The 14,949-nt window shown below is 42.2% G+C and overlaps 3 protein-coding genes across 4 annotated transcripts; 1 reads left to right on the top strand and 2 right to left on the bottom strand.

Moving 5' to 3' along the window:
• Positions 1-2,368: 2,368 nt before the first annotated feature.
• On the bottom strand, positions 2,369-5,479 carry rbm4.3 (RNA binding motif protein 4.3). The gene is made up of 4 exons (XM_079371393.1): positions 5,371-5,479; positions 3,929-4,347; positions 3,207-3,847; positions 2,369-2,945 (listed from the first exon to the last, which is right to left on the bottom strand). Exons 2-3 carry the CDS (start codon positions 4,335-4,337, stop codon positions 3,228-3,230), a joined length of 1,029 nt encoding a protein of 342 aa, XP_079227519.1. The 5' UTR covers positions 4,338-4,347; positions 5,371-5,479; the 3' UTR covers positions 2,369-2,945; positions 3,207-3,227.
• Positions 5,480-6,611: 1,132 nt separating this feature from the next.
• On the top strand, positions 6,612-8,065 carry tifa (TRAF interacting protein with forkhead associated domain). The gene is made up of 2 exons (XM_079371727.1): positions 6,612-7,113; positions 7,218-8,065. The coding sequence occupies exon 2, from the start codon at positions 7,279-7,281 to the stop codon at positions 7,864-7,866; it is 588 nt and encodes a 195-aa protein (XP_079227853.1). The 5' UTR covers positions 6,612-7,113; positions 7,218-7,278; the 3' UTR covers positions 7,867-8,065.
• Positions 8,066-9,325: 1,260 nt separating this feature from the next.
• LOC306841154 (RNA-binding protein 4.1-like) lies at positions 9,326-13,907 on the bottom strand. 2 transcript variants are annotated; one of them, XR_013781437.1, is made up of 4 exons: positions 13,799-13,907; positions 12,971-13,397; positions 10,002-12,875; positions 9,326-9,916 (listed from the first exon to the last, which is right to left on the bottom strand). XR_013781437.1 is itself a non-coding variant. In XM_079370856.1 (3 exons), the coding sequence occupies exons 1-3, from the start codon at positions 13,898-13,900 to the stop codon at positions 12,262-12,264; spliced, it is 1,143 nt and encodes a 380-aa protein (XP_079226982.1). In that variant the 5' UTR covers positions 13,901-13,907; the 3' UTR covers positions 9,326-12,261. The 2 variants fall into 2 exon arrangements, 1 of the variants encoding a protein (XP_079226982.1); XM_079370856.1 differs by having other exon boundaries at positions 9,326-12,875.
• Between the last annotated feature and the right edge of the window lie 1,042 nt (positions 13,908-14,949).

Genomic DNA, 14,949 nt, shown 5'->3' with positions numbered 1-14,949 from the left:
GAAGTAAATATCATTGATGCTTTGCTACAAGCTGCTACTGCAGGAACTACCCTAACTAAGATGCAAATCTTCTGAGGTGGTGTTTCTTGGAGCATCCACGTTATTGGAACTTCATCAGCAGGGATCTCAGGTGTGTCGCCCCTTAACTTGAACACCTCGCCAGAGTGGGGCAGTGAAGACTGAGCCTTCACTGGCAGAACGGTTCCAACTGTGGGTTCTCTTCAGCCACAACCATCTCGAGCTGGACTCGGCTGCTGCAGCTATGTGTCTCTGGTGGCTTTTTTCAGATGCTTAGGCTCCAGGATGAAGTAACGCACCAATTTTGCTGGAAAACCGCGGCAGCCAACTTCGATGGGGTAGCTGGTTGCATGCCATCCTTTTAAGACAGCTTCATCAACATCTTTTCGGGGTCCTGATATTTTGTGACAATGTGATGTGGCAAAAGCACGTGGTTTCATATCTACATAATTGAAGCCGACGACTTTTGAGCAGGCGTTAGTGCCCCACGTGCATCATCATAAGAGTTTCTCAATCTGAGGAGAAAATGAAGACGTGTTTTTCAAACAACAAAAAGAAAATGATTAAAACATGACCCGGAAAAACAGAAACAATGTATGCTGACAGTTCAATCCATCTGACTGTATTCGGTGCAGAGTGAGACATCATGTCTGTTTCTCGACATGCGGTCACCTCCACAGGTGAATCCAATCACTAATTAAGACTCTTTACCCGATGACGTCACGATCAGCAGGTGAAGAAGCTGCTGCACAAGTGGGCGTGTGATTTCAAACATCTTGTGGGCTATATACTCTTAAAGAATGTCCAACAAATGATCACACAGATGTGCTAATTTTAAAATGTTAATAAGTACAAAATGTCTGACTAGTTTCTTTGATTGGGCCGAATTGATTTCACTCTCGTTTCCCGTTATCACTAAGAGCACTTATTTTCCCTCAATTCTTTTGATCAACCACACCTCCACACGTCTTCATTGCTTACAGTCGGTATGAGAGCCTTCCTAAATCACTCCTAACGTTGAGACGTGTTAATCTCAGTTAGGAGGTCTCGTGGTGTTTGTGAGTATAGTCGCTGACGTGCACAACTTTAAACCTTGGCCTTTCGGGTTCCCTTTACGAGTCAAACAATGCAAATGAGGTGAATGTTAGTTCAATTGGTGAATTTCCCGGTCTTTTTGTAACCGAGTTGTTTTTCCTTTAATCTGAGTGACAGGATTTGGTGCTGTCTCAATAAATACACCACCTAACCATGCAGGGCCCTCTCTACTGACAGCAGATAAAAACACAACTGCCCTCATCTCGTAGCTGCTCTTTGTCTGTGCTGTTGAGGCTGTTTGACACATCCAGTGAATCATTCTGGTCAAATACAAGTCTTTGAAATGCATCTTCAAGGCTGCGTTCACACTGCAAAAAAGGGACCTGCCTTTGTGGATAATCGTGTGGGTCTTATGGTCAATGAGAAAAATCCATTTCAAACAATTAAGTGGACATGATTAAAAAAAAGACCCCCCCCCCCCATTAGATTAACACAAGTATGACAGTAGAGACAGAAGTTCATGTTTAAATGTTTTATTCATGCAGGTCAGATTTTTAAATGGCAGCACATCAATCTCTCACATCCACCAAACCTGTGTATAATCCATGACTCAAGTATTTTCACTGTTTTGTTCCTTCACTTCCTATTTCCCAACTTGAAAATAAAGGATGGTGTCAGCAGGTTTAAGTGTTGACTTAACTTTTTCCTTTAAGATCACTGGTGTCCACTTCCACCAAACCTAGCTGCCCTCAATCCTTCCCTGGATTTTATTTCTTGTCTTTTTTATAACTCAAACCAACCTGAAAAATCCTTAAGTTCAAATACAGTTGACTATGTGTGAAGCTGAAATCAATACAGAGGTGAAGCTTTAAAAAAAGGATATATATGTGCTGACTGTCTGTGGGTTAAAAACATCTCATGTCCAGCTGTATCAGTTTAATGTGAGTCCTGGCTGCACAAAGTCTCTGCATCTGTTCTGATTCAAGCCCTTCACTTACCTGGGTACTCTGGAGGTCTTCAGAAGATTCGGATGCCGTGGCCAGCAGGTTAACTATTCTTATTAAACGTGGTAGAGTACAGCGCTTCGTGTTTTTACGACCCTCTTTTCCAATTCTCTCATTTCAGACATCACAGAGCAGACGTGTCTTTAGTCAGCGTGACGATTTCAACAGATCAGTTTGGCGAGATTTGATCACTGATGAAGCGCTTAAAATCATGAAATAAGAGGTGAGGACATTTACGGAAAACATGATAGCAGGGCATTCGAATCACTTCAAGCGCTTACACTGTTCAGCGATGATTATGGGCAACACCATGACAGCACAAATCGGTTTATTAAAAACAAGATCGACAATGGACATGTGAATGTTTCCAGTTACTGTCCTACAGACAGCTACGTCCTGTATTTGTTCAACCCCTTCGACTTTGAAGTTTTATAGCAACGCCACATGGAGGTTAGGTTTTTCGATGACAAGGCTTAACACTATGTAACCAGCGTGCAGATTAGATTTAATACAAACATAATTCAGTTAACTCTACAGTCACATGGATCGCCTAGAGCTGCTGCTGAGCTCAGCTTCCTAAAGTCACAGAAAACATGACAGCACTACTTATTCAAACGTAAAAGTACAAATTAAAAAAAAAAAAAAAAGGAAACGCCTAACTTAGACGTCAAGCATTTAAAATACTACAGCACAATAATAAACTAAAAACAATCAGGGGGACACACGAGTGTAAAAACTGTTCCAAAATAACAACAAAACAGATCGTCGACAATTCAGTTCGTCCTGTGAGCGTCGCAGGGAAACATAACGCGCTCAGCCGCAGACAGGAAGAGGATATTGTCACGTGCATCAGGAGGCGGCGAGTGGCGACGCAGTCGGACGACGGTCCTGAAAAAAGAGCAAATGACACAAATGACCTGCCTGCAACTGTTGGTTCAAAGCACGTTTTGCCCATCTGTGGGATCACTTTCTCGAGCTCAGTGCAGCTACGACAAACGGAACCGCTTGTCGAGCCCGTTCTCTTGATGCTTCTTCAAACCACACGATCTGAAGCGTGCAACACAAGTCACACGCTGACCGGCCTTCACATCGACGCATACAGACTTAAGGAAAGACATGAACACCAGTCGACCTCAGACCTAGTCTCACCTTCACATGTAAGGGCCTTGCTTAATAAGCATAGCGTGCTGGCGGTGGCGGTTGCAGCCGTTCGGCGTAGGGGTCCCTGGCACGTGGAACTCCGTATGCCGGGACCCTGGAAACCGGAGAGAGTCGGGAGCGCTCGTAGGAGTAGCCATTATTGGAAGGGGGCATCGGTGCGCTAGGCATTCTCCTGAGGGGACTGCGATCTCGGGGATAGTACGGGGACGGGGGAGGGGGAAGCGGCCGACGCTCGTATGGGTCAAGCGGCGAGGTCATGAGACGGTCTCGGACGACGGCTGAAGGGGGTGGCGGAGGAGGGGGGGCGCCAGGACGCTGGTCTTCATATGAGGGAATGCCATACGGACGGGCTCTGTACTTCTCATAGTAATCTACCACGCCGTATCTGTCCCCCTCGTAGGGACGGTCGGGATAAACAGATCGCCGAGGGGGAGGGGGTGGCAGAGGAGGAGCTGGGTAACCTGGGGGCATGTGGCGGCCTCTCATGTAGCCGGGAGGAGGAGGCTCGTGCCCTTCACCCGGGTAGCGAGGGGGCCAATAGCCGCCTCGGTCTGGGGGAGGAGGGGGGTAGTCGTCCCGTTCGTCGTGTCTGGGACGGCTCTTAGAAATCTGGACATGGATGCGTTTGCCTAGACAAAAAGTAAATCAAAATGAAAAATGAGATCTGACACACGATAACCACACAGCTTCACCTGTCTGAGACTTTGTACCTTGGAATTCAGAGTTGTCGAGTCCTTTGATGGCATCCATGGCCTCGTCAGAGTTGGACATGTGCACAAAAGCAAAATTCTTGACAACAGCACACTCCGTGACCGAGCCGTACTCCTCAAAGAGAGCTCGGAGCTCGTCGTCGGCCCCCTTCTCTACGTTGGCTACGTGGAGCTTGACCGAACCCTGGTTCTTCCCGTGACTGGCCTCCACATTGATGGGTGTGCCGTGGAGCTTGTAGAGGTGCAGCGTTTTGATGGCTTTAGTGGCGGCCTTTCTGTCCTCCATGTGGACAAAAGCGTAATTCTTGATGATGGCACATTCTGTGACGGTGCCGTACTCCGTGAAGAGCGCCTTGATCTCCTCCTGGTCGGCTTCCTGAGGGAGGTTTCCCACAAAAATCTTCACCATGGTTACGGATCTGTTTGGTGGTGAAAGAAAGAAAGGAGTTATAAGATAAACTCAATCAAAATGTGTCTCTTTATTCCAAGATTAGAATAAAACTGGATTTTGTATTTATTATTTTGACTTTGTCTAGTTTAAACAAGTTTGTAACACTGGTTTCTTAGTTCAGTTTTTATTTTGTTAACGTTTCTTCATTTAGTTTGTCATTTATTCCCTGACAATTGAAATTAGTAAAGTGAAATCCAGTATTTGATCTAAATGGTTTGCTTTGTTGTTTCTCCCCGTTCAAGCTGAGGACAAACCACAAATAAACTTGTCTTCTTTAACTTTCTGTATTGGAAAAACAGAGACGAGAAAGCGGAGAAAAATATTCCAGTAACTTCTTTTGAAACCCATTTTATCACAATAGTTACTTCAACAAAAACAAAAATATATGTGAGAACCGGAATCAAATAATGGTGATAAATCGATTTAAAGTTGAAATGAATCTTGATAATTTGTTGATCATCAAAACAACATTTAGAGAAATAAAGACTAACCACAGTATTTAAATCATAAATATTAACGGGGATAAACAGGCGAGACAAACTTTAACTTTTATCTATACATATATAGTCTACAGTTATGATAAAGATATAAATAAAAAACATTTGGTGTTAAATGTTAAATTGGGTAAACGCTTAAAACCTTTCGTTTTAAAATGGCTGACGTCAGCGTAACGCGCGTGGACCACCCTACGTACGTTAATATACCGAGTAAATAAAAGAGCATTTAAAGCAGTTTCCCTCTTCTAACATCGACATTAACGTGTGGAAAATGTGTAAAGCCTTTAAAAAACAAGATAACTCAAAAATCTTCGTCGAGCTAAATGCTAATGCTAAAGCTTCGGTTGGCTGACCGTTAGGCCGCGCGAGCACACAAAGCAAAGTTATTTATCTCAACAAAAATCACACAACATAAAGTAAAATACTGCATACAAAGTCAATGTTTCACTGGATTAACGTCTGTTCAAAGTTCATTTTCAAACGTGTAAGGTTACCTTTTCACCAGCCGGCCTCTCAGACTAAAAACCTTCTCTGGAGCCTTCCTTACGCCGAGTACACTTCCGGTTATCTTCTTCTTTTTCTTTCTCCGGCATGCTGCTCTCCACGGTCACTTCCGGTAGGTATTTTCCGGCATTCCTTCCTCTTTTCTTTCTTATTAATGAAAAATGATTGACATCATTTGTTTTTGTTTCATATTTAATGACTTTTTAATAATTGTAATTATGATACATATTATTTGTTTGAAGCGACTTTCAAGCCTCCCAAGGTCACCTACATCAGAATAATAAGTAACATAGGATGAAAGCATTAAGTAACACAGAATATTAAATTCAAATATTGACGTAAGAAACAATTTCGGGGGGCAACTTGATTAAAATAAATATGATAATATGTTTTTTTAAAAGGGCTATTCAAACATACATAAAGTATCGGACACATACACTTGGGTAACAATTTTATTCTGGGGATTTAAATTATTGGGGGAAAAATTAAAATATGTTAGCAAGTTTGGAGTGAAATAACATCACATGTAAAAAAGTGTGTTAACAATTGTTTCGTTCGTGTATTTTTTCTTGGTCATGTATTTTAATAGGCCTATCTGTATCCTGTTTTTATGGCTGTGATTTTATTTCCCAAAAATATCTGTTTATTCTAAGTGTAATAAATGTTTGTTTTACAGTTTGTAAGTTTACTACAAACGAAAAAGGGTTTTCTTTCTTGTTTTTTGTTTGTTTGTTTGTTTTTTTCACTTTGGGGTAAGATGCATGTCATTTCCAGCACAAGAGGAATTCAAGCAGGTAACGACTTCTCGAAAAACATCGTAAATGGTTAATGTTTTACAGGTTAATTTGAAAACAAGGCTCAGTGCGATGCATGTACTTTAAAACCTGGCTCCGTTTTTCTGTTATGGCTTGTGTTGTAATCGGTTGTAATATAGCGGGTGCAATAATACACTAAAAACTATCCAACGTCTTCTTCAAGATCAAGTTGCGTCATCTGGTACTTTTTGCTGCTGCAATGAGACGTTCAGGAGCACATCCTATAATTGTACATAAAGACTACGACTTTCCATTCAACAGATCTTTCAAAACTTGTCATAACCCATTTCAGCAACTCCATATGACTTTAAAAGCCTGAAAAATGTGAACCAGTCAAGATAGAACAAATTATGATTTATTCTGATACTCAAAGGAAAATCACTTCTCTGTGTATGAACTAAACGTTAACCTATGTTTATACTAAACAGGAGCACATGCACTGGTTATGAATTTATAGTTCTAAATATGAATTGATTTGAAAACTAGTAAAGAAGCTGCTGATCCATGGAGCTTGCACTTGTTTGTAAGTTTGTGTATAAATATCCTGCGTACAAGTGTAAGTTTGGTTACAGATTTCAAACACTCTTGTTGTTGTATTTATTCTTTGACAGAACTTCTTTTCATTTTAATTTGACATACCAAAATGAATCCGGATTTGTTCTCTCTTGCTACGAGTTGCGGTGGAGATTTTTCTGAACTTGCACTTGAAAGCAGCACTCTTGCTACTGGGTCCTGAGTAACTCCTCCTCATGAGAGGAGTCGACAAACATGCTGCAAAGAAAAGTCAGCAGTGGAGTTCCTGTTTTCATTTTCAAGACCATCATAGTTCCCTATGACACCAACATACTTTATTTTTTAAGGACGGAATTAAAGCCTAGATCTTGTTCTTCAAATAAATAAATACAACTTAAACAACAGGTAAGGCATCAAACAGCAACAATGAATGTATGTCCTGACTTTTGTTTTGACTGGCAAACTTCATCTTACTGTCATCCTCATTTGATTGTTTTCTGTCCCAACAGGCTTTCATCACTGAAGTTCAACGGGTCAATTCATCTTCTGCTGATAACATCATCTTTCCTGATGAATGTTTCCCATACAATGGAGACTGAGGAGGATCTCCTGACTTGTCTCCAAATCAAGTTTTACCACCCTCAGCAGAATTCCAAGGGCCTTTACGAGCTGCTTCCCTTGGGGAGCAGGAGCCGACACTATGCAGATGATCCTCTCAGGCTGGGACGAGATGCCAAGTCCTGCACCTTTGCCCTCAATGACATGCGGGTGTCCCGCAAACAGCTGGCTCTCTACGCCTATCACATTCCCCAGAGCCCGGACATGCTGTTCACCATCCAGAACCTGAGCCAGAGAGGAAGACTGTCAGTGAACAGCTCGGCACTGAGCTACCTGGAAAGGATGGACCTTCCAAACAAGGCCCTGATCCGGTTCGGAGAGTATGAGATGCTGATCATCTGTGAGGCAGGCGAGGCCAAGGCGAGCTTTGAGGTGGAGTTTGAGGTGCTGACGGTGCCTCCGTCCAGAGAGACATGCAGGTGTGTGCCCAGTATGACTCCAGTCATGGACACTGGCTCAAGTGGGACAAACTGTTTCCAAGCTGAACTCACAGCACTGGGCCCGCTGGAGACTGATGAAATGCTTATGTTTCAGTCATGATGTCAAACCCCTGATATCAGGTTTTGTTACTGTGTTTTTATACTCTGACAGTTGTTACATTTGTAGCTTCCCCCCTTTTGTAATGTGAAATCATAGTATTATTTTACAACATATATCTACTGCACTGTTTCTTTACGTGTATATAGTCTCAACTATAACAGCTGTTCATTTGTTTTTCAACTTAGGCGCATTAAACATTTTTTAAAAAGCATATTTTTGGGCGTGTTGTTGAACAGTTTGTCAGACATATTTGTCACAAGAATCCATCTTTTGTTCTGCTATTAAGTTTTGCTTTGAGATTTTAACTACATAAAAGTCGCCGTTATCTTATCTGTTAACTATCTTCTTGATAAGGGTTAAGGCAACACATGAGAACAATGGTGGAAAATCGGTTTCACTCTCTGCCCCCCCCCCCCACACACACACACACACACACACCCACACCCACAGACACCCACAGACACCCACACGCCTGACAGAGAGTGGTGAAACTGTAAACCTCGCTGGAATTCTGGAAAGTCCACCAAGGAGGGAGTGTTTAGGATTTGAACTGGAATGGCCTGGGGGGATGGGGCAGAGAAAGGACAAACCGTAAGGCTCTCTCTTTAACTTGTACACAAAGGACAGTAAAGAAGCTCATTACACACACACATTACCCATAATTTACATGAGCTGCAAAAAAACACAATAAAAGGCGACAGAGAGACGTTAAAGTTCTGCTTATGTCTCTGAAAAACAGAGAGCAGTCTTCATTTTACAAATACACTGAAAATTGTATTTTTGTTATTTAGTCTGCAGGAGTTGTCTTTAACTGTTGATAACAAACAGGAAAATGTGCTATTAAAGGTTCCTATGGCTTCTCTGTTTGTTGCCATGGCATCAAGACGGGCATTGTTATCCTGAATTAAAACCTTTGACAGGTGAAGACCGTATCCTGCCTCTCACATGGTGCATGCTGGGATACGATCAAGCCCACTGCTGACCTTTTATCTAACTGAGCTGATCAAGAGACGCAGCAGCTTGTCCGTCATCGCTGAACAAACGCATGAAGACCTCGGTGCATCATGTGACACCTCAACTGAGTTTCATTTTCATTCTGCTTGACTGATCCTACTTTTTGATCATTCAGTCTCTAAAAATGGCTTTCCCTATTTCTTTGCTTGTCTGATGCACCCCGTCTCCTACTCCTGTTACAAAGCAGTCTGAGAACAGAATCACCGTTGAGCTTCTCTCACACTGCAGGAAGTTTATTAAGATCCTGCCGGATATTCTTTGTACAATCACAACCAGCCACATACTGTAGGACTGTTTTCTACAGGAACAGTCGATCTTCTTTAAAGCTAAAGTCATTTTATTTTACTCACATCTTAATACACTTTAAGGATCATGTTTTCTTCAATAACCAGGGTTCTGTTTAAAGGTCTCATCCTACCATGAAAAAGGGAGAGAAACAAATACTCTTTTAAATATTTTATTAAATGATTCTTTTACATCAACTCCAGCAAATTGAGGGATATATATACATACATATATATAGATGTATATATGTATATTGAACTCTACAATCAGTTTGTATCAAACAGTTTCAGGCTCATGAATAGTACATGTAAGCATCAATGACATAAAATGATGTTAAATGTTTGGTGAGACTCAAGTGAAATAGGATCAACACAAAGTCAGATCAGTCAGACTCCTCACGGCCTCGACAGAAATCTGCAGATGTATTTGTGAATGTAAACAGTCGGATCTCACGGGTGGCTTCGTTAACTTTAACTTGGATTACACATAGCATTGCTAGTAAAGTGAATATCCTCATTATAGCGTCATTTGTCATTTCAGTGGGGTTTTTTTAACGTCTCATCTTACCTCGGGAACCCCCTCCCCCGGCTCCAGCTGTGAGGGACATATGTGAACAGACAGGTCAGGAGAATCTCCGGAGCAAATTTGTGAAAATGAAAAAGCTTCTAAGTGTGGATAATGCAGAGAGCCCTAAACCTCCTGCTCACAGACCGATGGACTAAACTCTCCCGAACAGCGACAAATGCACATCCTGTAAAACAAGCACACGGGTGACACAAAGCTCACCCTACAGACGGCTCTCTTATCGACTGCACGGTGAACTCATGCTGCTTTACCGTTCCACTGAAGGACCGTCGTTTTCAGTCCTTTCCACCGCTTTGTTTCAGCTTCCAGAGCTCTGTGGACAACGTCACATAGTTAGCATACCTACCATCAATTATTAACACAGACATGTACCGGAGTTGAAATGACATCAGAATCAAGTAAAGGAGAGAATAGTCCAAGTATTTTGACTGTTAAAAACAAATCGAAACACATGGAGCACAAATATGGCCTTCAACTGATTTTAAAGAGGACAGATAGGACGCTGATTTAGAATTCTGCAATGTTAGAAAATAGCAAGAAAATAAGTTGTTTTGACAAGGTCATTTAAGAAAAAAAAAAATCGCTGCCAGATTCTTGCTTAAAGCTGTTTTTTTAAATGTGAATTCTCGAGTCCTGTTTGCACCTAATGGGAGCACAGCGGTCACAAAGAGGGAGACAGGAGACAGGTGTTTGTTTTAAGAAGACGTAAACGTCACTTACCTCTGCTCTGATGGATGCTGCACATCTTCCCAGGATCACTTACCGTGCACACTGCTGTCTCCTGCTTAGAATCTAACAACCTATAAAGAGTAAAAATACTAAGAAATCCAAGACTGCATGCACCTTTAGGTACGAATATTAAAAAAGGTTTAAATGTTGAGAGAACAAACGGGACATATACAGAAAACACATTGAAGGAGACCTCAAACTAAGACTTTATCGTAAGGCCACAGACGCATCGCAAACGTCAGTTTATTTCTGATCTACTTCGAGCAGCTAAACTGGTTGGCTTCATGACAGCTTTTGAGGTCCGATTGTGCTGCCCACGGGCAGATAAACGCAGTGAGAACCATTGTGTGAGGCTAAAGAAGAAAACAGGGAACAGAACCGGAAACATTTATTATTTTTAGGCATGTTTTTTTGGTAAAGAATCACTTTTTTGTTGTTTTTTAACCGCGAACAAATTTTTCACCGGAGGAAGTTTAACTTAACATTGTAAACAACCACTTCAAAATATCTGACTTCGTCAAGCCTGGCTCGGATTTTTGATTTAGAGAGAAAAAAGAAAAAAAAAGTTCACAGGATAACTTTTCGACTTGGAGCCGAAGACTTGAGTCGTACATGTCGTCCTGTTTTCCCTCCATACAAAGAGAATGTGAAGCACTACGTCCCATGTTTTATGACAAGAACTAAGAGGGGTGCTCAGAGAGCTGCACCCATAAATGTCCCCTCACACACGAGGTCGGTCACACGAACAGGCCTAACCACAACGAGGAATAATTTCACAGTTAAAGCGTTGTTTTTGGTTTGATTCGTTTATTAAAAGGCCTTCAAATGAGGAGCATCTTGTGAAGTGAATAAAATCATACATGACGGTGCTGTAGATTTTTTTCCCGCAAACCAAATAGAACACAAAGCGTAAAAAGAACAAAACCACACTTGAACTTTGGATTTATCATGCTAACATTGTCAACATGTGTCGCAAATTGGAACTACTGCCGTACAAGCCTACACAAGTGTCAAACTTCTGCCCTCCATGTTTTTGAGTCAGTTAGGAGTATCTCATCATCAGCCTGCAAGCTGAGCCTAACACACGTCTGACATTCTCTTTGCACTTAAAAGACTTCCCTTGTTGTGAAATATTGTCAGTTACTCATTAAAAAAAGATTGAAGGACAAAGTGTTTTTGGTGTTTCAAACTAATGCGTCACACTGAAATATACTGAGCACCTCATCCAGCATCCTACCCTGCAAACATTTGAAGGCTCTGAAAAATAAAACAAGCAGAGGGAACAGAAAAAGCAGAAACAGCTCAGAAGAGAGCGTGAACTTTAGACATGGAGTCGTGGGATTTTAAATACGGAGCTGTCCGCAAACAGTATCTTCCAGTAAGCCGCAGAGGAACGCAACGCAATCCGCCATAGACGAAGGGGATGCATAGCGCCACGTGCATCAGCAGACGGCGACGATCTTGTCATATTCTAAACCTGGAGAGAGAGCACAGCACACATGTCAAGGAGCGTGTTTTACTCAAGAGCTCACGCAAGACTTCACTTTGATGCCAGATATATTTTAGGATTCTGTAAGCAATGTTTTAACTGGTGTAAACTGATTTCTGGGCTAGTTTCAGGAATTTGAAGCTCTGGCTGCTGGAGAAGGTCGAAAGCGTGAATCTGCATGACTTACGAAGTAAATTAATTTCGGTAGATTTTTTTTCTTAATTGTGCCAACTCGTAATTGATTTCCATGACATTATGAAACACCCACTCTGTTCTCACCTTGCGTTTTGTGCCTAAAAGCCTGTGTAGCGTGGCAGGGGTGGTGGTGGCGGTGGCATTCTGTCTGTGTAGGAGTCCCTGGGGCGAGGAGGGGCGTACATCTGGGGCCTGGACGGGGACAGACGGGAACGCTCGTACGAGTACCCATTGCCGGCTGGCGGGGGAGGTGGCGGTGGTGGTGCTCGTCTGATGGGGCTCCGGTCCCTGGCCATGTAGGACGGAGGAGGAGGGGGGAGCGGTCGGCGATTGTATGGGGTATCCATTGCGAGTCGTTCAAGAACCAGTGCCGAGGGCGGAGGCGGAGGAGGGGGGATGGCACGTGAACGCCTGTCGTCGTAACCTCCTGCACTGTACGGTCGGGCTCTGTATTTCTCATAGAAATCAACCATCCCGTAGCCGTCTCTCTCGCCGTAGCTGCGGTCGGGATAGGGTGGTCGTCTTGGTGGAGGGGCTGGTGGAGGTGGAGGAGGGTAAACGAGCATGTGACCTCTGTAAGGGGCCTCGGGCCTGTCCCCTGGATAGCGAGGGGGATAATAGCCTCCTCTGGGTGGTGGTGGAGGATAGTCCCCCATCTCCTCGTATCCTCCTCTTGGTCTGCTCCTTGATATCTGAACATGTATACGCTTTCCTGAGACAACAACAAAAGGATAATCACTCACATAAAGAGAATGAAAACATCACCAACCTTAAATCTTTTCATCACAGAGATGCAGATCTACTCACCTTGAAACTCTGTGTTATCCAGAAACTGTATGGCGTCCATGGCTTCGTCAGAGTTGGACATGTGCACGAAGGCAAAGTCCTTGACGATGGAGCACTCTGTGACCGTGCCGTACTCTTGAAACAGCTCTCGGAGCTCGTTGTCGAAGCCCCTCTCTACATTTGCGATGTGGAGCTTGACGGGACCCTGGTCCTTTCCTCTGCTGGGCTCCACATTGATGGGCCTGCCGTTCAGCTTGTACTTATCAAGCTCTGTGATGGCTTTGTTGGCCGCCTTTAGGTCCTCCATGTGCACAAAGGCATAGTTTTTAAACTTTACACACTCAGTCACTGTGCCATACTGAGTGAACAGAGCCTCCACCTCATCTTTTTCAGCCTCGGGAGACAGGTTCCCGATGAAGATCTTCACCATTGTTGCTCCAGTGTGCCTCTAAAAAAAAACATGTAGTTATAGGAAGTAAACAGTAAATGACTACTGTGTGACGTAATGACAAGGAAATAGAAAGCTCGCCGGCCAAAGGCCAGGAGCCAAAGTCCAAATCTATCAACAAGGATCACATTAACCTCAACTCTAGACTCTGACTTCAACTGGAGCTGAATTAAAGCCGTGTTAAAGTTTGGAGTTGGTACTTCCTGGTCAGGTAACGCCAGCCAGGCTCGAGGCTAACGTTAGCTGCCTGGTGTTAGCCATGTTTGCCTTGTGTCAATAAACCAAAATTCAGCCCAAGCCATTGTATGCAGATTTTTAAAATATAGTTTCAACTCCAAATATTGCAAAAGCAACACACATGAGCGGAGAAACGTCAAGAAAACAAACGTGTCGATACTCACCGCTCGTGCACGGCGCCACAACGACGACGTCGAAACTCCTCCAGAGACGTGAAACGGTGGGCGGGGACTGAAAGTCGACAAGCGCACAAGTCGGACTCTCATTGGTTGAGGGCTGCGTTGCTCAAAAAGTACAAACTATGATTGGCTATCAGTAAGTGTACGTACATTTTTAACCGGAAAAGGCAAACTTTTGAAAAAAATAAATAAAAGAAAAGGAAACATAAAACAATTAAAGTGTGTTAGAGTGCAGAATCACTTTATATGAAATCGCGAGTAATACCTTATTTCAATACCTCTATTTGAAAGGGACATATCAAGACAAATCCACTTTGTTTTTTTGAATATATATTTTGGGTAACTTAAGGCTTGGTGAAAGGAGTAGATCTTAAATGCAGACCTGCACAACTTGATATGTAATAGGCCTACTATCACCATCTGTGGAGAACACAAATAGCTTTTACATTATTTCACACATAAAAACACATTCTCGCTGCATATAACTTGTCTTTTGATATGTTTATTTAATATTATTCATAAGTGTTAAGCAATATTTCTGGGAAGTAACAACGCTAATGACTGGCTATCTGTATTGAGAGAAGTGAACACCCAAAAGAACTAAAGAGTTAGTGACAAAAAGCAAAACTAAGTAGCCAATGAAAAAGATCCCAAACAACACAACCACAGACAATAACCATGACAGTCATTGAAAACACGAGGACACAAGATTTAAAAAATGTTAAAACAGCAAACACAGCAGAAGAAAAACGGTAAAAGCAGTCAAATGAAGTGAATGAAACAGAAAGTATTAAAAACAATAGAAATTGAAAGATAAAAATGAACTCAAAGAAATAGAGATTTAATTAAGTGAAGTGGAAAAGGAATTCAAAGAATGATAAGAAATACAATAACATCACAATATTTCATTGTTGCTTTTATATTTTACCTTTTCATTTTTTATTGGTAAAAACTGAAAAATCAGAATCTGCACATCTGTAAACTGAAATATGACTGAATTATAAATTAAATTAAAATTATAAAATAATCTGAATCTGTGGATGATGTCACAAACTATCGTACAAACATCTTAACACTGAAAGTACACAAATAGCCGATTTAAGAATTCTGACAATAGCATCTGGAGGGAAAAACGT

Source organism: Symphodus melops (genome assembly GCF_947650265.1).
Source record: "Symphodus melops genome assembly, chromosome: 20".
Lineage (NCBI taxonomy): Eukaryota > Metazoa > Chordata > Actinopteri > Labriformes > Labridae > Symphodus > Symphodus melops.
The sequence above is the reverse complement of the archived record's forward strand: the minus strand, read 5'-3'. Positions and strand labels throughout refer to the sequence as shown.

Excerpts from the sequence above, each read along its gene's own strand:
- tifa (XM_079371727.1), top strand. The coding sequence starts at position 7,279 with ATGAATGTTTCCCATACAATGGAGACTGAGGAGGATCTCCTGACTTGT.
- rbm4.3 (XM_079371393.1), bottom strand. The coding sequence starts at position 4,337 with ATGGTGAAGATTTTTGTGGGAAACCTCCCTCAGGAAGCCGACCAGGAG. Across the intron at positions 3,848-3,928 it reads CGACAACTCTGAATTCCAAG|GCAAACGCATCCATGTCCAG; the intron begins GTACAAAGTCTC and ends CTTTTTGTCTAG.
- LOC306841154 (XM_079370856.1), bottom strand. The coding sequence starts at position 13,900 with ATGAGAGTCCGACTTGTGCGCTTGTCGACTTTCAGTCCCCGCCCACCG. Across the intron at positions 13,398-13,798 it reads TGTGGCGCCGTGCACGAGCG|AGGCACACTGGAGCAACAAT; the intron begins GTGAGTATCGAC and ends GTTTTTTTTTAG. Across the intron at positions 12,876-12,970 it reads GGATAACACAGAGTTTCAAG|GAAAGCGTATACATGTTCAG; the intron begins GTGAGTAGATCT and ends TTGTTGTCTCAG.